This window comes from Sander lucioperca, chromosome 7, assembly GCF_008315115.2.
Source record: "Sander lucioperca isolate FBNREF2018 chromosome 7, SLUC_FBN_1.2, whole genome shotgun sequence".
NCBI classification, from domain to species: domain Eukaryota; kingdom Metazoa; phylum Chordata; class Actinopteri; order Perciformes; family Percidae; genus Sander; species Sander lucioperca.
Window position 1 is genome coordinate 41,871,950 of NC_050179.1, and position 22,586 is coordinate 41,894,535.

The 22,586-nt window shown below is 41.7% G+C and overlaps 1 protein-coding gene and 1 long non-coding RNA gene across 3 annotated transcripts; one reads left to right on the plus strand and one right to left on the minus strand.

Moving 5' to 3' along the window:
• Positions 1–241: 241 nt before the first annotated feature.
• Positions 242–8,487, plus strand: LOC116048673. Its single transcript, XR_004104715.2, has 3 exons — positions 242–252; positions 7,284–7,285; positions 8,384–8,487. It is a non-coding gene; the product is annotated as an uncharacterized LOC116048673 (long non-coding RNA).
• Positions 8,488–8,558: 71 nt separating this feature from the next.
• On the minus strand, positions 8,559–21,161 carry herpud1 (homocysteine-inducible, endoplasmic reticulum stress-inducible, ubiquitin-like domain member 1). Of its 2 annotated transcripts, XM_031297869.2 has the most exons (8): positions 20,760–21,159; positions 17,633–17,710; positions 15,402–15,479; positions 13,728–13,936; positions 12,414–12,524; positions 11,892–12,257; positions 9,564–9,669; positions 8,559–9,290 (listed from the first exon to the last, which is right to left on the minus strand). In XM_031297869.2, exons 1-8 carry the CDS (start codon positions 20,910–20,912, stop codon positions 9,102–9,104), a joined length of 1,290 nt encoding a protein of 429 aa, XP_031153729.2. In that variant the 5' UTR covers positions 20,913–21,159; the 3' UTR covers positions 8,559–9,101. The 2 variants fall into 2 exon arrangements, with proteins under 2 accessions (XP_031153729.2, XP_035859299.1); XM_036003406.1 differs by lacking the exon at positions 17,633–17,710 and having other exon boundaries at positions 20,760–21,161.
• Positions 21,162–22,586: the final 1,425 nt, after the last annotated feature.

Sequence of the window (22,586 nt, forward strand, 5' to 3'; positions counted from 1 at the left end):
AAGAAAGTGTACTGTCCAGAAGACGCTGAGACTTTTGACTTTGGAAGAGGTGGGAATTGGAGAGCCATCAACTGATATGGTGAACGGGTGGGTTTTGGAGAGTGTGGATTTTGAACTGTGAGGAGAACCTTGCTATTATTTCCGTTGAGCTTGAGAAGATTGGTTGTCATCCAGATGCTGATAGCTTGTAGACAGGAGGTGAGGGCAGAGGGGGGAAGAGAAGTGTTTGGTTTTGTGGAGAGGTAGAGTTGTGTATAATCGGTGTAAGAGTGAAAATTGATCCCAAAATGATGTTGCCAATACGTAGAATGTAGACAATAAAAAGCTGGTTGGGCTTGAAGTTGAGTTGCTACAGTCCGTTCCAAAAGTTTAGTGATGAATGGGAGGTTGGAGATCAGGGGGTAGTTATTTGGGTCGTTAGGATCAGAACCTGGTTTAAATAAATAGGGAGGAGTTAATTATGGATATTATGATGAGTTTAGTGATTTCTTCGACTGTTGGAGGCTGGAAAGTCGATAGGATGGAGAGTGGTGAGTCCAGCGTAGTTGGTGCAGAGGCAGAAGAAGCATTTAACTGGTGATGAATATTGGTGACTTTGGTACTGAAAAAGTCCAAAAATGTATTACACTGAGTAGTGGAGGTGAGGTGATTTGCAGTTTCTGCAAGGTAGGCTCAAGTAGTTTGTTGACAGTGGAGAATAAAGTGTTAATAAAGAGTGTTATTTTCACTGTTGCTTATAATGTCAGAATAGTAGGAGGATTTAGCAGCAGTCAGAGCACTTTTGTATAAGAGAAGATGATCTGTATACATTTGCTGATGAATAGTTAGTCCAGTTTTCCTTAATAGTCTCTCCAGACGGTGGCCCGCCATTTTCATATGGTGGAGTTTGGGGGTGTACCACGGAGAAAACCTAGTAAGTGAGATTGTACGGGTTTTCAGGGGAGCTAAAAAATTTTGTGAATGTGATAAACACGTCATTGTAATGATCCACCAGGTTAGCAGTACAGAGGGTGGGGGGAGTAGGATGAAGAGAGGTACTGATTAGTCTGTTGAGCTCATCTGGATTTATGTTTTTGATATTACGGAAGGATATGGAGTGCTTCAAGTTTAGATTTGAGAATGGCAGAATAATATTAAAGAGGACCATTTTATGGTCTGAGATTGGAAGCTATGTAGAATTAAAATTGCATGGTGTCACTCCAGAGCAACAGACTAAATCTAAGATATGGCCTTTATTATGGGTTGGGAATTGAATGTACTGAGTGAGGCCAAAACTATCCAAAACAAAAATAAAATAAAATCTTTAGTGTCAGTGTGTTTATGAAAATATTAAAATCACCCATTAAAATTGCATTGGGGGACATTGCGCATAAGTCAGACAAAATAGCAGTCAGTTCACTAATAAAAACGGCTGAGGGTTTTGGAGGACGATAAATAGACACAATAAGGGTGGGGGTACGACGTTCAGTTTAACAGCCAGGATTTCAAAGGAGGACGGCTCTGTGACTGAGACTGACAAGATTTTGAGGTTCTCTCAATAGATTAGTGCGAGAACGCCTCCTCTTCTGGAAGAGCGGGGTTTGCAGATGTAAACAAACTCAGGAGGTAATGCATTGTTGAGGTGGAGGTAATGGCTCTTTACTGTTTTAATACCATGGACCTTAGTTTGGAGATAATGTGCCACATCATTTAAAAAATGAATGAAAATGAAAGCCTGGGTTATGAGATGCAAGTTTGTTTACTCCGATCATGCTATCCCTACCATAATGTCTGACGACACTCTGCCCCACAGTGTTGTCATCACAACAAACCACACGTGCAGTCTGGTAACCTGAGACCTCTAGTATGTGTTGACTGTGTCATTCCTCCCACCCTCTCTTGCTCAGCATCTACAAACAATACTGCTTCATTTATGCTGCAAAATGCTTGCTCTATTAACAACAAAGCACTTCTTATCCATGACATCATTACACAAAAGAAAATAGACTTGCTTTGCTTAACTGAAACCTGGCAAAATCAAGAGGATTACATGACACTTAACCAATCCACCACACCTGGCTATGTGTACATCCAGACAGATTGTCCTTATATACTGTCCACCTAAAGCCTCCACCACCTTCATGTCTGAACTATCTTAGCTACTCACCTCTGTCTGTTCCAGGTCTCCTTCCACACTCCTCCTTGATGACTTTAATATCCACATAGACTCCACCAGCTATACACTAGCCACTGAACTTCTATCTCTACTGGATTGCCTCAACTTCATACAGCATGTCCAAGGTCCCACCCACACCAAAGGTCACACATTGGACCTTATGTGCTCCACCAGCACTAAACCCCTCCATCTACAGTGCCTGGACCTTGCTGTCTCTGATCGTCATGCTTTCCTCTTCACTATCCCCACCTCTCTGCCTAGGCAACATACTACACGTACTATTACATTACGAAACATCAAATCAGTGAGCACACCAGCTCTAACGAATGTGTTAGCCACCCACTTGACCTCCAAAATACCCCTGTGTACCCACAGTGGACACCATGGAAGCCCACTACAACACTGCTCTGTCTCTCAGCCTTGACTTTCTCGCCCCCCTTGGTACACCACAGAACTTTGCTCCATGAAGGCCTCTGGTCATCGACTGGAGAGACTTTATAAAAGAACTGACCTCACCGTCCACCTGGAGACCTACAAAAAACAACTTTCCAAAGCCAAGACACAATACTACATCACCCTCATTGGCAACCAGCAAAACCACCCCAGAATGCTGTTTTCAACTATTAACCGCCTACTCCGCTCCATTGACACCAACCTCCAGGTGACCCTGACTGTTGCACCAAGTTCCTTGATTTCTTCCAGGCCAAAGTGGATCTTATCCATCAGCAACTCCTGTTGTCAGCCCCCTCCCATTTTAACACCACAGCACATTGCTCTCTCCCCTGCTCATCTGCCTCAGAGCTGCCTCTCCTCATTCACTAAGGTTAAGCGAAGGCTTTCACCTGCTCCCTGGACCCAATGCCTAAAGTCCTGGCCAAAGCATGTCTGCCTGTCCTGTGTCCCATCATGGTGGATGTAATCAACTTCACCTTGGAATCTGGCGTATTACCCTCCCACTTCAAAACCGCCTCAGTCACCCCTATCCTTAAGAAGCCAGGTTCGGATCCAGGGGATGCAAACTACTGGCCGATTTCCAACCTTCTATTCCTAAGTAAAATAGGAATAAAGTCTATCAGCATATGTCCAACCATTGGCTCTATGAACCCCAGTCAGGATTCAGACCTTATAAAGCACAGAGACCGCCCTCAGCAAAATCGCATATTATCTAATCACCACTGCTGACTCTGGACACATCAGCATACTCGTTCTCCTCGACCTCTCCACAGCCTTTAACACAATCTCCCATACCTTTCACGTTGGTATTACTGGCACAGCTCTTTCCTGGTTTCAGTCTTATCTCTCACACAGGAAGCAATTTGTCACCATTGGCAACTTCCACTCCCACCCAGCTCCGGTCAACCAAGGCGTGCCTCAAGGCTCTGTGCTTGGACCCATCCTCTTCACCATCTACATGCTCCCCCTTGGTCAGATTATCCGGCAACATCATCTCAGTTTCCACTCCTACACCAATGATACACAGCTCTATATCAGCACCAAACCATCCACTCAGCTCCCCCCCACCTCTCCCTGGTCAACTGTCTGCATAACATCAAAGCCTTGATGTCAACCAACCTACTCAAACTGAACAGCAATAAAACTGAGTTCTTGGTTGTGGCCCCCAAGGCACTGTGCCAGAAGGTTGGAGACCTCAACCTGGATGTTGACGGGTGTGCCATCTGCCCATCCTTTGAGGTTCGCAATCTTGGTGTAATCCTGGACTCCACTCTTTCCAGACTCACATCAAATCCATCATCGTCTTTTTTCACCTCAAGAGCGTCTCTAGACTCCAGCCATCATTCTTTGACTCCGTGGCAGAAACTCTCATTCGTGCTTTTATTACCTCCCGTTTGGACTACTACAATGGAGTCCTGTCTTGCGTCCCCAGCAAAACCCTGGGCAGGTTCCAATATGTCCAAAACTCTGCCGCCAGGGTCCTCACCCACACTAAGACCTGGCAGCACATCACCCCAACCTTCATCCACCTTCACTGGCTCCCAATCAAGTCCTGGATCACATATAAAATCCTCCTTCTCACCTACAAATCCCTCCATGCCCTGGCCCCACAGTACCTCTCCGACCTCCTCCAGCCATACACCCTACCCTGAAACCTCCGGTCCTTAGTTTATCTGTGTTTTTTGCCCCCAACTGCGGCACTAGGATTTGTCTAGGATTTGCACATGGTCAAAAACAATGCTCAGGTAGGCTGTGGCATTTAAACGATGCCCAATTGGTACTAAGAGACCTAAAGTGTGCCAAGAAAACATCCCCCACACCATTACACCACCACCAGCCTGCCCAGTGGTAACAAGGCATGATGGAGCCATGTTCTCATTCTGTTTACGCCAAATTTTGACTCTCAAATTTTGACCATCTTAATGTCTCAACAGAAATCGAGACTCATCAGACCAGGCAACATTTTTCCAGTCTTCAACTGTCTAATTATGGTGAGCTCGTGCAAATTGTAGCCTCATTTTCCTATTTTTTGTGGAGATGAGTGGTACTCGGTGGGGTCTTCTGCTGGTGTAGCCCATCCGCCTCAAGGTTGTGCATGTTGTGGCTTCACAAATGTTTTGCTGCATACCTCGGTGGTAACGAGGTGTTATTTGAGTCAAAGATCTTCTATCAGCTGGAATCAGTCGGCCCATTCTCCTCTGACCTCTAGCATCAACAAGGCATTTTTGCCCACAGGACTGAGCAAATATAGAACAGACAAAGACACACTTGCACACTCACTGCAATATGTGATACATAGTTCTTAAAGGGGTGATAGAATGATTATATAGGGTATTTCACACTGTTCCTTAAAGGTCCAATATGTAATATATGTACTGTAATAAATCAAAAAATGACACCAATGCTTCATCAGATATTAAGGAAACATTTTAAGCTGAAATACTATCTTTTCTGACAACAATGCTATGTCAGGAATTTTTCTTTTTGAAATTTACGTTCCGTGACGGAATTTATGTTTATGTTTTGGCCTATGTGTTGTTATTAACTTCCCAGTAAACCCAGCACGCTACAGCTGTAGTACAGCCATGGAAGCAGCACACAAACGAACGGGATCAATGGAGATGGCTTCTACACGACCTAAAAAACCTTGGCGTAATAAAACACGGGTAAATATTGGAGATGCATTTGAAAAATGGAGACAGCTTAGAGACCAAAAGGACTTTAAGACAGATACCGAGTTGGCTAATTTCCTTTTGAACAGGTAAGCATCTAGCTTCACTTTTAACTTATACCAGCGTTAGTAGGGAATTGCATTTTAAGTAATTTAAACATTCGGGTACTCTCGTTAAATTAATATAGAGTAACGTTACTCGTGTTAGTTACTGGCAAAACATTGACACACACAGCCGGTGAAGTTATACCGATTGGTGCTGGCTACGCCGCCATGCTAACACACGCTAACTGCTAACTTTACCAACCAGAGGAGCGGCCGGGGGGCGGGCTACATCGGTTGACTTTCTCGGCAACAACCACCGTGACAGGTACGTTGTTACGATGCACTTACATTGTAAGACTCGTCTTCGCTTGTCATGATTGTCTTCTTCTGTTACGTCTTGTCCTGTGTGACATTGGGTTCAGCCTGGCAACCCACCTGATTTTCGAGTCTGGGGAGGAGGGGCGGAGGGAAACGACTCTCCAGTGTTTTGAAAGTGAACTGCAGTAACTATTTTAATCGCTAGCTGGCAGTATTACATATTGCACCTTTAAGGTCTCCTAATAGGGTATGTAACATTGGTTGGGCTGAAAATGGCCCTAGTGCTATTTTATGGGCCCTTAACTACCCTGTGAATATGGCTCTATTTGGAACAAGAGCTTTTCTTCCAAATATGGTATGCTCATGAATATTTAGCTGCATGCTGACTGGTTGAGCGAACCACATACACATATATTGTAGACGAGAGAGCAGGTCTCATATTTCAGACACTGCAATGTTATACATTGTTTGTCTGCTATTTCGTTATTAAATTCACTTCTGAGACTTTTTTATGCAAGAAATCAACTATATAAAGCTCAAATATGGGCCGTTTTACAAAAAATTATAGCTATTTGCAAATTTGGTAAGACGTGTCGGACTTCAGGAGCTCCACGCAGTCTGACGAGAAAGCGGCAGCCTGCTGGGCTCCATAACGAGGGCAAAGTCACTGTTTCTGGGTTACTGGACTACTGGGGCTCGGGGCTCCGCGGAGCTGGCTGCCTGCCGGCATAACTATAGTATATTTACAGTTTGAATTTCGTCACGCCACTTATTTTACAGCTACCCCAAGGTCTTACAAAGCTAATACTTGTGTCAGATTTCAATTTAATGCATTTTTGTGAATTTGAGGGGTTTCGTTAGCTGCTAGTGTCCTTTCAATCCTATGGGTAAAGATCGCGGCTAGCTAGCTACACTTTCGGCATAAGTATAGTATATTTACAGTTTGAATTTTGTCACGCCACTTATTTTACAGCTACCCCAAGGTCTTACAAAGCTAACACTTGTGTCCGATTTCAATTTAATGCATTTTTGTGAATTTGAGGGGTTTCGTTAGCTGCTAGTGTCCCTTCAATCCTATGGGTAAAGATCACGGCTAGCTAGCTACACTTTTGACATTACTATAGTATATTTACACATAGACTGTATATAAAATGGACCAACAGATCCCGTTGCTCTGGACGGAGACCAGTGAAGGATATTAGAAGCACTTTTCCGGTGAGCGCTGAGCGTTACTGCACAGCCTCCAACTGAGAGAGACGATGTAAATGTGACATGAGCAACCTGTCTGAAAGTTGTAAGTCTTCTGGTAGCTGTGCCAAGAGAAATCTCAATCATTCCCAATCTTGCAGAGACAGAGAGCTTCTTCTTCCATACCTAGACATTGGCATGGTTTTATGTCGGTTAGCCTAATAGCTGGTTTGATTTGCATTGAGAGATGATTTTATGGAAAGTACCCCATGCCAATCTCTAGGTATGGTAAAGGGCACGTGATGGTGTGGGGCTATTTTAATTCCAAAGGCCAAAGGAACTTTATCAGGATGCACAGTATCTTGGATCCATGAAATAACTGGCCTTTAAAAATAAAAATCTGCCTGCCTCTATGGGAATTTAACATAGGGGTGTACTCACTTTTGTTGCCAGCGGTTTAGACATTAATGGCTGTGGGTTGAGTTACACTATTATACAAGCTGTACACTTAATACTTTACATTGTAGCAAAGTGTCATTTCTTCAGTGTTGTCCCATTAAAAGATATGACATATTTACTAAAATGTGAGGGGTGTACTCACTTTTGTGAGATACTGTATATAATTTCTGAGATCTGCGCAACCTATTCAGAAGACTACCTGATCTCAGATCAGTGGTGTAGCCTATGTAAATGTATCCCCACACACCTGATCTCACATTCCTTCAGTGACAACAGCATGTCTAAGAATACATAATGCAATAGAGATTTAAATATACCTAAAAGAAGTACACAGTGCTGCTTTAAAAATGTAGGGCAAGTAGAGTAATGTAGAGACCTGAAATACCCAAAGAAAGGAATTAGCAATTATAGGTTAAATAAAAGAAATAATACTACACAAAAACGCACACACACTCTATATCTTCGTAAATTATGTTATTTTATTACAGGCAGTGTGGCATGTGCAACAACTTTGCTGCTATAACTATCCACAGCTAAAACAAGTGTGACCCCAAAACTTCAGATTTTGAATCTCATTGTGGCATACATATACATATATATATATATATATATATATATATATATATATATATATATATAGATATATATATATATATATATATATATATATATATATATATATATATATATATATACATATATATATACATACATATATACATATATATATATACATATACATATACATATATATATATATATATATATATATATATATATATATATATATATATATATATATATATATATATATATATATATATATATATGCCACAATGAGATTCAAAATATATATATATATATATATATATATATATATATATATATATATATATATATATATATATATATATATATATATATGACACAAAGAGAATAAAAATATATATATATATATATATATATATATATATAAAAAAAAACTCAGTTCAGACCAAAGATTCGGGAGGAGACAAAACCGTTTTTGAACATTGCAGGTTGAAGCAAACGCTCAATCAAATGTTTAATAGGAAAATTCACCCAAAACAGAACAGTCTACCAATTGGAAGGTTGGTAGTCCGATCCCTGGCACTGCAGTCTACATGTCGAAGTGTCCTTGGGCAAGACACTGAATCCCGAATTACTCCCGATGCTGCACCATCGGGAGCAATTCATGTGAATGGTGAATGGTGCCTGTAATATGTAAAAGCACTTCCAAGTAGTTAAGACTAGAAAAGCAACACGTTGTAGTCCATTTATGTATAAGAGTATTGATCTGGATCACATTAGTTATGAAAACTTAAACAAGCTGATTTTGAATTCTAGAGGATCAGAAAGCCCATGTATATAGATCTCCTCACAGTAAGAATTAGGCCCAATAGTCCAACAGTGTCAGCTAAAAGGTTTTTGCATTATACCCTCAGCTGCCACCTACTGTTGTTTCATAGATAAGGGAACTGTCCAGGTAGCTGTACTTGTCTTACAAAGTCTTATCACACAGCAAAAAAACCTTGGTGTTGTGACCTTAGTTTCCAGTCCACATTTTTGGAAATTCAAGGGGCTGGCATTTACTGGTGTTTTAACTTAGCTCAAGCTACTGTCCTGTTTCAATAGGGAGGTTCCAGTCATTGTTGATATGCACACGTACAATTCCCTTGCTTTTATTTATTCTTGAGTTGACAGCTCCAGAGAATATTGTTCCCCATTGTAAATATAAAAGAAAAAAGTCTGCTGTCTCTATCAATTGTCTTTCCTTGGTGGTCAGTTAGGTGGTCAGTTGGCCATACCCTGAGGTACCTCAGGTATGAGGGAGGAGAAGAAGGATTTGAAGAAAACCCAGGCCGTCCACATGACTGACACCCTGTGAGGAGGCACTAAAACTGCCATCATTGGTCCTTGTCCGTCCAATCCGTCCAGTGCAGCAGCAGGTTCCTCCCTTTGTCTGTCAGCAAGCTCGTCTACCTGAATAGACGGAAAACAAAGTCATCATATAAATGATGATTCATGGCAGTGGGTTTTGAAAGTGTTTTTCAGCTAAAGTATACTTTTTCAATTCACAGATGCACCTATTGATTTATTGGGCCTACATTGATTAGATTAGGTTATAGACTAGACCTGTAGCCAGAATGTCATGTCATGGAAACAGGCCTTAAATTACTGAGATATGAGGATGTAAGTTTTATAAAAAAGGTAAATGGAGGTAAATCAGAGCAGAGAATCTGGGAGTTTTCTTACTGGATTTGGGTTCCTGTTCTCGTTCTGCTGGACCTCAGGGGGTGGGAGATGGTTGGGTCCTTGGACCTGTACTCGCCTTCTGAAAGGAAACCAACCAACAGTGTGTCTGTGGAGGAGAAAAAAGTAGGGAAAATTTATTTATTTTTTAATTCATATGAATGTGAAAAAAGTCTTGCAAAAGCTTTTTGTGAACATCAACAAGCAAGTTCTGGGGTTAAAGTTATCCAACAGTTATAAACTAAAAAGGCCATGAACTATCTTTTGAGGGAAACACTTATTTAAAAGATAAACTTATCTAAAACCAGTAATGTCAAAACTGAGGCAACGTTTCATTTCCTCCACTCGACTACACATAAATAAGATGTGTAGATTTGCAAACTTTTATTAATTTTCCATTGGTGTCACATCACCTAAACACTCTACAACGGTTGGGGTCACAAAACAACAGTTTGTCAGTGCAGCTTTTTTAGTATGCGGTGTAGAGCTCAATAGTATGATTTGTTCAAAAATGATTAAAAAAAAAAGAAAAATCACTTTGCAGCCAAAACCAAAGTGATATGTCAGATCATGGAAGACAACAAGTTGAAAAGAGTCTTTTTTTTCAAGATTCTTTTTTGGGGCTTTTTTCCCTTTATTTCAGAGTGGAGACAGTGGATAGACAGAAAGGTGGGAGAGAGATGACACGCAGCAAAGGGCCGCAAGTCAGATTCGAACCAGGGCCACTGCAAATGCCTCAGCCTACATGGGGCGCACGCTCTTACTGGGTGAGCTAGAGGTCGCCCCAGTTGAAAAGAGTCTTTGAGGGCACATGACACTCTATTTGAAAGTGCTCTGGTTTTTAGGGGTCCAAGCCCAAGAGGCCTAGGAGTCATGCTTTTTTTTTTTTTTTTTAATTATTATTATTATTATTATTAGGGCCTGAGCACGAAGTGCCATGGGCCCAACAGTCCCTGGTACTGAAAGTGAGAGGAACCTATTGTTTTGTAAAAGATTATTTTGTCGCTGCGCAGGGAGGGAAAGTACAATTGTTTTTGACCACTATTTTAGGGAAAATTAGTTAGATAAAAAAGAATAAGCTTTCATGCGACTCACAAATACTATATAACGTTTTCACAAATATGTGTTTCTGACAAATTATTCCAGCAGATTATTTAAAGGTTAGAGGGTTCTCTCTTGACCCAGGGTCCGGGACAACTGACCCGGTGTTCCCCAGGGGGCAGCGGCTCTAGCTGCAGCTAATGTTTTCCAATTAATTGACAATTTGTTAGTCTATAAAATGTCCAATTCCAATTTTGTTTTGTTTGCGAAAAACATTTCCAAAACCCAAACATATTTCATTTACAATAATAAAACAGCAGATCCTTACACTAGAGATGCTGAAACTATTGTTTGGAATTCTTGCTTGACAACTGATTTCAAAGTTTATGAAAATTGCTGCTGAATATTTTTTGTTAATAAACTTATTTTATTGACTAATCGTTTCACCTCTACTACTGTTACGTGGGTTCCACCAGGCTAGTAAGCCAGCAGCACATGAGGACCTCAGTCCAAATTCAAAAAGACAGACTGTCTGAAATCAGCATCAGTCACCAAGCAAATGTTTACCCACACATCTTGTTAACTCCACGAAGCCACTATAGCAGGTAACTTACTGTCTGCAAGCTCTCTATTATTCTCAAACATATTTGACAAGACAAGCACTGTAAAATATAGATTACTTAGATACTTTAACCAATGGGCCACAAAAGTTGGATTTTTACTTTCACCACAACCAATACATTAAACTCTAACTGCTTTCAGTTGTTTGTTCTAATATAAAGCTTTGGTATAACAGGTTTCAAGGGTACACATGAAGGCTGGGCTGTACACATACACCTTATACATCATCTACTTTGTTTATTAAGTGAAACAGAGCAAGTTAATCATTTATAGCAGAGATGCTACTATGCTCCTATTTCTAATGATTTTATACCTTCATTTCACAATAAGCAGTAACATGTATGGCGCACTGCTGTTTAAAATCAGACACAGACAGGCTTTAGTGGACAACTCAAACAACCCTGCTTCCCAGTAGGCCCTAGAGTTGTTTTAAATGATTAATATGGTGAATTGAGCATTTGCCCTTGCTTTCGAGACTTTTTTTTTTTCGAGCTCTGGATGCAAACACGAGTGTAAGATAAGAGCCAGTAATGTTGAGAGCTCCTCAGTGGAGTGCTTCAAAGTAAGTCACTCAACCCACAGCAGTGTAGTGAAGCATTTCAGCCAAGTTTGGTAGTTGGACTTGCAAATGTAAAAGGTGCAAAGTTGTAAGCAACAGATTAAACTTACAGGTACATGAGGAGGAGGGTGCTCATCACCAGGATAAAGCGACTCAGGTTGGAGTTGAAGTACACAATTACAGCCAAAATGCCGAATCTTGCAGCAGAGTACAACCAGTCCAGCCAATCGCGCTCCATATTCTCCTCGTCCTCCATTACAGGCCCGCCCTGTGCGTTCATCCTCATGTTCTGGTTGGCCTCCCCGGGGTTGATGAAAGCGCCGCCCTGGTTCTGATTCGCTGGCAGGTTGTCGATGGGGTTCTGATTGGCCAAGGGGTTTGGGACAGGTGCTTGGTGGGCGGGAACAGGAGGATACTGGCCAATGGTTGTAACTGGTGCAGAGGGGACAGTGCCTGCTGCGACCAATGCTGCGTGGCTGTTCGGAAATTAGACAAATATCAAAAGTAACTAGCTGGACAAAGTTGTCCACAGCCATGTCAGACCACAATGACAGTGTGTGAGGCTAAAATAACTCAACCCTAACACAAACGGAAAAGAGGTATGATTTAAAAGTTTCTAAATGAAAACTCACTATTGCATGTAATACTGTCTAGCGTAGACATGCTGGAGCCACAGCAGCTGTTGAGGGCTGTACAGAGAATAGGTGGGAAAGGCTGGTTGGGTCATCTGTGGTGCTCCAGGCCTGCACGGAATGACAGAATGTTAATGTCTGTTCAACACTGTAACCTTTATACAGTGAAGTCTAAGAGACAGGTTACATAGTAACAACAACAAAATATATCATATCCACTTTTTATTTATACTCCATCTTCTATAGTTATATTAGAAGGGAGTGCAAAACTTCTTTTTTTTTTAAACATATCTAATTAGAGTATCTGCTTGTTTGATGTTTGCATTTGTTTGAGTTGAGACATCTTTAGGCAAATTAACTCAAACACGTCATGCTACAATTTTTTTGTTGCGTCATACAAAAGGAAAACTGAAAACTCATAATAAACCGAAAATATTCTTGCACTTCTTAGTGGCTGGGTCCGCGCAGTCTTAACTCGGCTTATGGCCGCTCGGTGTGGGATGTTCCCCTCGTCTCCTCAGCTGGCACTCAGTGTGCCGCGACTGGGTCGGCTTAAAAAGGCTCGTAGTGAAGGTGGCTAGCAGCTGACAGCGCCCTATGTCCGGAACATGATGCTTTCCGGAGCCATGCTGCACCCTCCCTCACTGTCAACCGGGGCGGACTGTCGTCAGGGATCTGCAGCGTTGTCGGCAACCCACTCGACCCGTCTCAAAACATGGAGCCTGTCTCGAATACCATGCTTTGTCGGTGTGCTCGTTCTTGTTTCCTAACTGCGTCGCGAGTTATAGGGAGCTGGGAGCTTCTTGGAGACAGCTAATGCTAACCTTAGCTGCCCTTCAGCTGTCAGTCCACTTCAACCTCACACATTAACTTCTAATAGTTGTATTCTCAGTAACGTGACAATCTGCAAGCAACATGTTGCTTATAAACCACTAAAATAGTAGTGACAGCAACGTTTGGCTTAGTTATCAATGCCATTAGGATGGTGGCTAACACTAATGTTACTCCGTTTAGGACGATCGTTTCGGCTGTGCTTTCTAACATGCTGTCATTGTGCTAACCGAGCATCGTTAGCCTTTGTATTTGTATTATAGAGAAAGATTGACAGCTCTACTACAGAGTAACTTTTTGTGGCCAAGGGCCATCGGGCCATGCTTAAAGCCCTGATTAAGTGTGATTTGAAGTAAGAAAACAGTTGTTAAAAAAAGTTATAAAAAAATATCCTAAACACATCTGTACTGCTAAAATTTGATGTGTGGTGATGCTAATGAAACTAAATAAAATAAAAACATAATTTCTTGCATTATGACCTACATTCCAGGAGCAGACCATGAAGGAGTTCCTGGTGGAGAGGCTGGGGTATGCGTGTGAGCTGGAGCAGCAGCTGAAGAGGTCTGTCTCCTCTGTCTCAACTTCGGTGTGCTGGAACTCTGGACTGTGGTGGAGGGGCTGCCGGGACTGGGTGAAGCAGAGTCTGCCATGGTCCTCGGACTGGAGGGCCGTGGCTGTTCGGTCTCTTTTGTCTGCAAAGGCAAGAAGAATGTGTTCAAAATTTGAGCAATATCTGTTACCCAGCACTACAGCAAATCCAAAGTCTGTAGAGAGGAGTTTTTACTAAATGGGTGTACTGCCCTCTGCCACAGTGAATAATGACTTTCGTCCCATAGCTTTGACTTCTATCGTAATGAAATGCCTTGAGAAATTTGTAGTGTCCCAGCTTAAGGCAGAGGTTGAGCCAGTGTTAGACACGTGGCAATTTGCCTATAAACATGAACGCAGTACTGAAGATGCCATCCTCTGCATTTCGAATCTTACCTCTAAACACCTTGAGGATACAAAAGCCTATACTAGAATATTATTTCTCGATTTTAGTCTCAGTGGTAGAGAGGTTGCCTGCCAATCGGAAGGTTGGTGGTTCGATCCCTGGCCCTGCAGTCCCGTGTCGAAGTGTCCTTGGGCAAGACACTGAACCCCAAGTTGCCCCCGATGCTGTGCATCAGAGTGTAAATGTGTGTGAATGTTTATCTGATGAGCAGGTGGCACCGCAGCCTCGGCCACAGTGTATGAATGTGTGTGAATGGTTCCTGTACTATGTAAAAGCGCTTTGAGTAGTCGTTAAGACTAGAAAAGCTCTATATAAATACAGTCCATTTACATTTAATTATTACAGTTAATTCTTAGGATATTGTGCTGTCATGTGTGTCTTTTTGTGCACGGTGGCTCAGTGGTTAGCACTTCTGCCTCACAGCAAGAAGGTTCTGGGTTAGAATCCAGGTCGTTCCGGGCCTTTCTGTGTGGAGTTTGCATGTTCTCCCTGTGTTTGCGTGGGTTTCCTCTGGGTACTCTGGTTTCTTCCCACCATAAAGACATGCATGCTAGGTAATTAGGACTACAGTTGAAAATTAGCCGACTGGCTAACACTGGCGCATTTACAGAAATGTTGATTAAATGTGCATTGTCCTAATCAAATAAACTTACAAACAAACAAACTTTGTGTCCTAGGACACTTTGTTGATCATATGTTTATGTTGATTAACTTTTTTGTTGATTTTAGATGTTTTTTTCTGTTACATGTTTATGTTGTGAAGCAACAGATTGTAGCACTATGTCCAAGACAAATTTCCCCTCCGGGACAATAAACTACTCTGAAGTTTTGCAGTATTAGTTGAGGCAGAGTCGGACACTTGAAAGGGTTTTGAAACTAAAGTGCTTTAGCGGCTTTTGATCTCTAAACTGTAGTTGAGTTCTGCAGGGCGACAGCTGAAGTCAAACAGTTCTACTCCACTGTGGGTTTTGAGCAGGCTGGAGCACCTCTAAAATCCCACAGAGCTGCTCTATGTATGTTTAATTTGTAAAACAAACAAAAAAATAACTGAAGCATTTATAAAAACAGTTGGAATTAATATATTTAACAGCTAACCTTGATCTGGATTAAAACACGGCCTAGGTTCTGTGGAAAGTTGAATATCAGTAAACATCATCTCTCACCTTAGGTCTAGCTCTAAGGGGTTCTTGGGATGGAATCCTAAAAGCACACACCAGGTGCAGTGTGGGAATGGAGTCAGTCTGAGAGAGTGGAGATAAATGCCAGATTAGAAAAGCTGCATGGTAAAACACACTGATACATTCAATCCTTTACATTCAACAGAATTAAACCTATTAAACTTGTCAATATGAAAAGACAACAGAGCAGGGCGGTGAAGAAAGGAGGGACTGTGTGTCCTTCACCAGACAACAAATTCCAGGTCAGGGTGACACCCAAATGTTTTTGCAGTTTATCTAGTGCAGAGCCGGTTCAAAACATGCCTGTTGGAAACAGGTTGATTGCTTGGCCTCCTATATTGCTGCTTCCAGCTTTCTCCAGAACCATTGTTCCCTGAAATAACTTACAGAAGGCCCCCAAAGCAACTGATATTCAACCCAACTATATACTACTAACTTACTTTGTAATACTTCGGAGGAAAACATTGTACTACTAGAGAGAAATGTAATCAGTAACATTTCACGTTGCAGATACAGATTTTACTACTATTCAGCATTATATTAGAGTTGAAAGTGCCACCTTGAGCAAACATGAAGAAACTAAGTATATTTTGCTGAAGATGCCTCTCTTTAACTTTTCACTTTAGGTATGCAGGACTTACTGTGCAGTATTAATAATTGTACTATTAATAGTTTTACTTGCTCAAAAAAATAAAAATGTTTTGAGTAGTTCTTCTGCCACTGCCAATGCCAACATTCTCAGTTAGAGAAAGGGTGAAAAGTAAAGCAAGACACAGTTTGCCTGGGGCCCCCAAATCATTATATTGAACATTTTAGTTAACCTAGTCTTGCCAGAACTGCTGTGAGGAGGCCTCAGGGAAGACCCAGGACTAGGTGAAGAGAATATATCTCCACCCTGGCCTGGGAACTGGGCCTCGGGATCTCCCAGTCAGAGCTGGTTAATGTGGCTCGGGAAAGGAAAGTTTGGGGTCCCCTGTTGGAGCTGCTGCCCCCGCAACCCCACCCTGGATAAGGAGATAAAGATGGATGGATGGTCTCGCCAAAACCAATAATCTTGTCATGTTATGATGATTTTACATACGATTTTATCAGCTAGATCTTATCATTATCTGATGAAAAACAGAGGTGTCTACCGACAGCGCTATCGTCACTTCACATTCAACAATCCTGCTGTTATTACAGACACAAAGTAACCACATGCACTCAACTGTCCTGCTATTAGTATGTAAAGTAACCACATACACTCAACTGTCCTGCTATTAGTATGTAAAGTAACCACATACACTCAACTGTCCGGCTGTTATTACAGACATGTAAACCAAGCACAGACACTCAACTGTCCTGCTGTTACAGAGCTGTGAAGTAATCACAGAAATGTGTCTCATTAATGGACTCATGATGGTACGTCATGTACCACCCATCCAGCTCGTTCGACAGCCAATTCACAAAAATATGTGATAATCAACCACCCGAATTAGGCCAAGTACAAAGACGGACTCAGACGCTGCTGGCGATGTGCGAGAAAAACATTTCCACAACTTAGCCAGCTGACTGCTTTGAGGGAGTTAGCTTGCTTCCTATGCCTGGACATTGCATGTTTGATGGATTCAGCCTTGAAGGTTTTCTCATGTTTGGTCTCAAACGTTGGTCTCTCGAGTTTAACAGACAATGTACACACATCACAGCCCTTCTGAAACACAAAACCCCACTCATCTGTCCATGAGGGCTGACATGCCCAAACATTTACTTTAGTTTTCTTAGCTAGCGGGCCTGCCACCTGCGAGTCAAATGTGACACCTAGTGGTAAAACTCCCAGTGTCTGGCTTAAAACCGGTTAGAAAATGTTTACACAGGCCAAAGCCTAATGTAGATCCTGCTGTGGCTATTTATTATCAAAAAGGTCGGTGAGAGAAAAGTAGGCTAGATTGAACCTCTCTCGCCAATTTACTGCCAGTATAAAAGGCATATAATCAACTTTTGATGTTCACTAATTTCCGGTTTTGCAGGAAGTACGTGTCAGTCACATAAGGGTCTAAGAAAATGTATTTTAATTTTATTTATATAGTTCAATATTACAAAACAACAATTTGCCTCAAGGCCCTCTGTCCTTAGACCCTCGATTTGAATAAGAGCCCGCCAAAAATATCATGCCAAAGTAATGATTGTAAGCATAGCCAAGTGCACTTGCAAACAGACAAACATATTGTCACACATACTTGTCTGAAGAGTTCTTTGATGTGCAGATGATCGGGCAGCAGTTTACCAGCATAGATGAGTCTCTGGTCACTCACAGCCTACAGAAAACAAGTAGGTTTCAGGTAATTAAAACGTTTGGGATAAAGTAACTTTGGCTAACAAATGATATCTTGGCTAGAGTTGGATTATATTTCTGCAGATGCCAGTGATAAAAAAAAAAAAATAAAAAAAAAAAGGACAGGGTATGACAAGACAGCTGCTGAGTGGAACATTTGTGTTGTCAATCAAACTTTGCCTGTGCTGGCTTTCATCTACTTAGTGACCATCAAGTTGGGTCCTTACTATGGGTCGACCGATACTGGTTTTCCGGGCCAATACCGATACAGATTATTAGTAGTTAATGAAACCGATATTTGGAACAGATGTGCATTTAAAAGTCAAAATGAAAATCTTTTAGTCAAAATTAACATTTTGGAATGGTACAAACTCCAACACACAAAATTTTGTTTAAATGCTTTAAGCAATTATTTAATAAAACTGAAAATTTAAAACATAATACACAACAAAAATAGCTTCCTGAACTTCAATCAGTTTGTTTGCAGGTGTTGCATACTGCTTACAGAGCTGTAGCGGAGCCAAAGTAGCGCACTTTATAGTTAATTAACTTTATTTGTTAATAAAGGCAAATAAAACAGATACAGATGATCAGCAAATTGCCAAATATTTAATCAGCCTAATACTGGTGACTCAGCCCTGTCTCAGCTAAAGAGAGAAAGAACATGTCTTAAAGGGGGTCTGGTCCTTATGCATGGGTACCTGTTTGTCATGATGCATAAGTTGTATTCTGCTTGCAGTATCCTTTACTAAAGCTTTGTTAAATTTAACTGAGCGAATCCTGAGTATTATTTTCTGGTCTACCAGTCAACGAACACAGAAGTAGCTTGAGAAGTGACCAAGTGGAGTCAGAAAACGCTGGCCTTTTGTGCCTGGCTATTTTTCCTACAGTAGACAGTGAATGGCGATGAACATAGCGAATTTTGTGAGAGACGAAGAGGATGAATTCTCAGACAGTCAAGATCCAGAACCATACCTCTACAAACCAGAGTTTTCAGAAGAGGAGCTGCGTGCTTTGGAAACAGAACGACAGGAGGAGGAGGTTGCGATCGCTCAACAGCCTGAGGACGTGAGGATGAGAGCCAACACGAACTGGTGGTGTGAGTGTGGGGGAATATGCCAACCTATGCCGACTGAAATAGAGTGTCTGTGCTGTGGCGAGTGGGACAAGGTACTACCATCGATGACCAGGCTCAACGTGTAGATCAAGATGAGCGTGCCCGTAGTTGTGTCACAGCTACCAAGGATTTCTCGGCGTTGATCGATCCTGCAGTCCTCACCTTTTTTTCGGTGCGATAAAGTCAACTGGGAAAACGCTGAATGGACCCAATAAAAACAGCTCTAAGTGATTATTGTAAACATGACGCATGGTTATTTTACAGGATAGATCGACCCATATTAGACCTGTACTCACACAGAGTTGCTGCGTGATATCTCTGTGCCAAAGTAGCAGTGCTTCGGCTGTGCTTCCACCCAATATAGTCCCAAATCAATATCTGCCTACGAAATCGTCTAGTCTTAATCGGCATTGCTATTTGTACTCGTTGTGAATACGCAGGCCACAAGAAGTAATTAGATTGTTTGTTTTATTGTTGTTGGCTCACTTTTACTCACAACATACTAACCGGCAACAAAGGATTCCATACACTACGCTAAACTAAGCTAGCGGCGGCGCTGCCGGACTAAGACAATGCATGCACTAAGACAAAAATGCATTTGCCCACCTATATAAATATAAAGGAGACGGTGAATAACCCTATTTCAACAAACGGTGGCGTATTCCTTTAACTTTACTCTGGGACCTGGCTTGTCACTTGGATGAACATATTTTAATGCCTGGCCCTGCCTTATCTGTACACTTTGCATCAGCATCCCCTCTTTTCCACTGAGGCCTAGATCTATTCTCATCTGTCATCTCAACAGCAGCCAGGATGGACACTGTGCCCTTCAAGCCTGCAATTTGCCAGGGAGGATTAAACTTGGCTGCCCTACACTACTGGTCAAAAGTTTGGGGTCACTTAGAAATTCCCATTCCACTCTATTATAGACAGAATACCAGCTGAGATCAGTTGCATTGTTTTTTTAACCAGGGCAGCAGTTTTCAAATTACATTATGTGCTTACATAATTGCAAAAGGGTTCTCCAATGTTTTCTCAGTTAGCCTTTTAAAATGTTTACTAATGATATCACATTAGTAAACAGAAGGTGACTTTTGAACATTGGATGAATGGTTGCTGATAATGGGCAATGTAGATATTGCATTAAAGATCAGCCACTTCTTTCTACAACAGTCGAGAACCCTTTTGCAATTATGTAAGCACATAATGTAATCTGAAAACTGCTGCCCTGATTAAAAAAACAATGCAACTGAACTCAGCTGGTATTCTGTCTGTAATGAAGTGGAATGGAAATTTCTAAGTGACCCCAAACTTTTGACCGGTAGTGTATATGCTTAAGATTTAAGTTACTTGGTTGACTGTCTTATTAAAATGTGTGCAGCTCATTCTGCCATTTCATTATCATCATACATGTGTGACATGTGTCACAATCCAAGCCTCATGTTGGGATTAACAAAGCCTAAAAAGATTTGGTTATATAGCAGGCTCATTTCAAACACAGGTGCTTCACACATATAAAATAGTTTAAGAAGTAGCCTATATAATGTGAAATCAACAGGTTATCCCAAACTATTTTAACTCCAATGACATAAATCTGTCGACATATTTAAAATAGATAACAAAAACTACTGTAACTGTAGACATGGCTCACAGTTAAGACCTGCTTTTTCCTATAAATGATATCTGGTGGGGACAGTTTAACCTATAAAACGTTAACAGAAATCCTTAAAAAGTTCGTAATACTCGTGCAGGTTTGTTGTGAGCTGTGTATGAGCCGTTAACTGGCAGCCTTCTTGACTCAGTCAGCTGGCTAATGTCACGACATTCCAGAACACAGCGTTGAGCTGCCTGTCACAAGAGCTAACAACTTCCGCTAAAATTGGCCAGTTAAGTTATCCGCCTTATAATAACTCACCGGTTTAGTTGTGAAAACAGTCGACAAATGCGTCTTTAGGTCCTTTATAGTCCAGTCCAGATAGACGTGTTCGACGGTTTGGTCCTCCTGAGCTTGGTTAGGCGTTTTTATAAAAATAGTAATCGTCTTTTGTTGAGAATCTCCCACATCCATGTTTGCTGTTTCCCTAGTTGTAGTCTCGTTCTTAGGATGATACTGTTAGGCTACTCACTACAACTAGCTAGTCGTCAAAATAAGAGTGCTCCTGATACAATTTATTAGCAGATAAAAGAAAACGACGCAAACTGTCTTGTCGAAGAAGAAACTTGTGGGACTTGGCTGAATCTAGACTGGTGTCTTTCTACTGGCTGTCATACGGGACTTTTGTGAGGAGGAGGGTTGTTTCCAAACACGCTGTGGCTACTCCTGATTGGTTACCGTCGCTCGTGCTCAGACGTGGAGGTCTGACTCTCGTCTCCTGCCTGGAAGAGAACACGCCGCCCTCACGTTCACCATCACTTCATCCAAGCGAGAGGCCACTTAAAAAATAAAAGAAAAAAGAAAACTGGGCCACGTTCAATCTCAAAACGGTATGCACCGTTTTGCAACGATTTCCTGGTTGAATGACATGTTTCCTCGGAACGGTGTGAAACGGTGTGCAACTGCATTGAGATATGTTTTCTCTCGTTTGGTGGATGTTTCTCGTTTATTGGCTGTGTCACAGGTGCTACCCAATCAGCAGAGACGTGTAATTCCCATGGATGTATTAAGAGAACAATTCGTGGTACTAAAAAGGCAGAGCGCTTGCGCACACAACAGGGTGTTCAACGTAGCCTACCCAGAGCCATAGAGAGAGAAGAGTTGAGACCATAGACAGTATATAAGAATGGATCAACATCCCGTTGCTCTGGACGGCGAGCAGTGAAGTACCTTGAAGATTATTAGGAACACCTGTTCAATTTTTCGTTAATGCAATTATCTAATCAACCAATCACTTGGAAGCTGCTTCAATGCATTTAGGGGTGTTGTCCAGGTCTAGACAATCTCCTGAACTCCAAACTGAATGTCAGAATGGGAAAGAAAGGTGATCTAAGCAACTTTGAGCGTGGCATGGTGGTTGGTGCCAGACGGGCTGGTTTGAGTATTTTCCAATCTGCTCAGTTACTTGGATTTTCATGCACAACAATTTCTAGGGCTTACAAAGAATGGTCTGAAAAAGGAAAAACATCCAGTATGCGGCAGTCCTGTGGGGGAAAACGCCGTGTTGATGCTAAAGGTCAGAGGAGAATGGGCCGACTAATTCCAGCTGATAGAAGATCAACTTTGACTCAAATAACCACTCGTTACAACCGAGGTATGCAGCCAAGCATTTGTGAAGCCACAACACACACAACCTTTAGGCGGATGGGCTACACCAACAGAAGACCCCACCGGGTACCACTCAACTCCACTAAAAATAGGAAAATGAGGCTACAATTTGCACAAGCTCACCAAAATTGGACCTTTCAAGACTGGAAAAATGTTGTCTGGTCTGATGAGTCTCGATTTCTGTTGAGACATTCAGATGGTAGAGTCAGAATTTGGCGTAAACAGAATGAGAACATGGATCCGTCATGCCTTGTTACCACTGGGCAGGCTGGTGGTGGTGGTGTAATGGTGTGGGGGATGTTTTCTTGGCACACTTTAGGCCCCTTAGTACCAATTGGGCATCGTTTAAATGCTACAGCCTACCTGAGCATTGTTTCTGACCATGTCCATCCCTTTATGACCACCATGTACCCATCCTCTGATGGCTACTTCCAGCAGGATAATGCACCATGTCACAAAGCTCAAATCATTTCAAATTGG

Excerpts from the sequence above, each read along its gene's own strand:
- herpud1 (XM_031297869.2), bottom strand. The coding sequence starts at position 20,912 with ATGGATGTGGGAGATTCTCAACAAAAGACGATTACTATTTTTATAAAA. Across the intron at positions 9,670-11,891 it reads ACCCTCCTCCTCATGTACCT|ACACACTGTTGGTTGGTTTC; the intron begins GTAAGTTTAATC and ends TCTCCTCCACAG. Across the intron at positions 9,291-9,563 it reads AGAACAGGAACCCAAATCCA|GTAGACGAGCTTGCTGACAG; the intron begins GTAAGAAAACTC and ends CCGTCTATTCAG.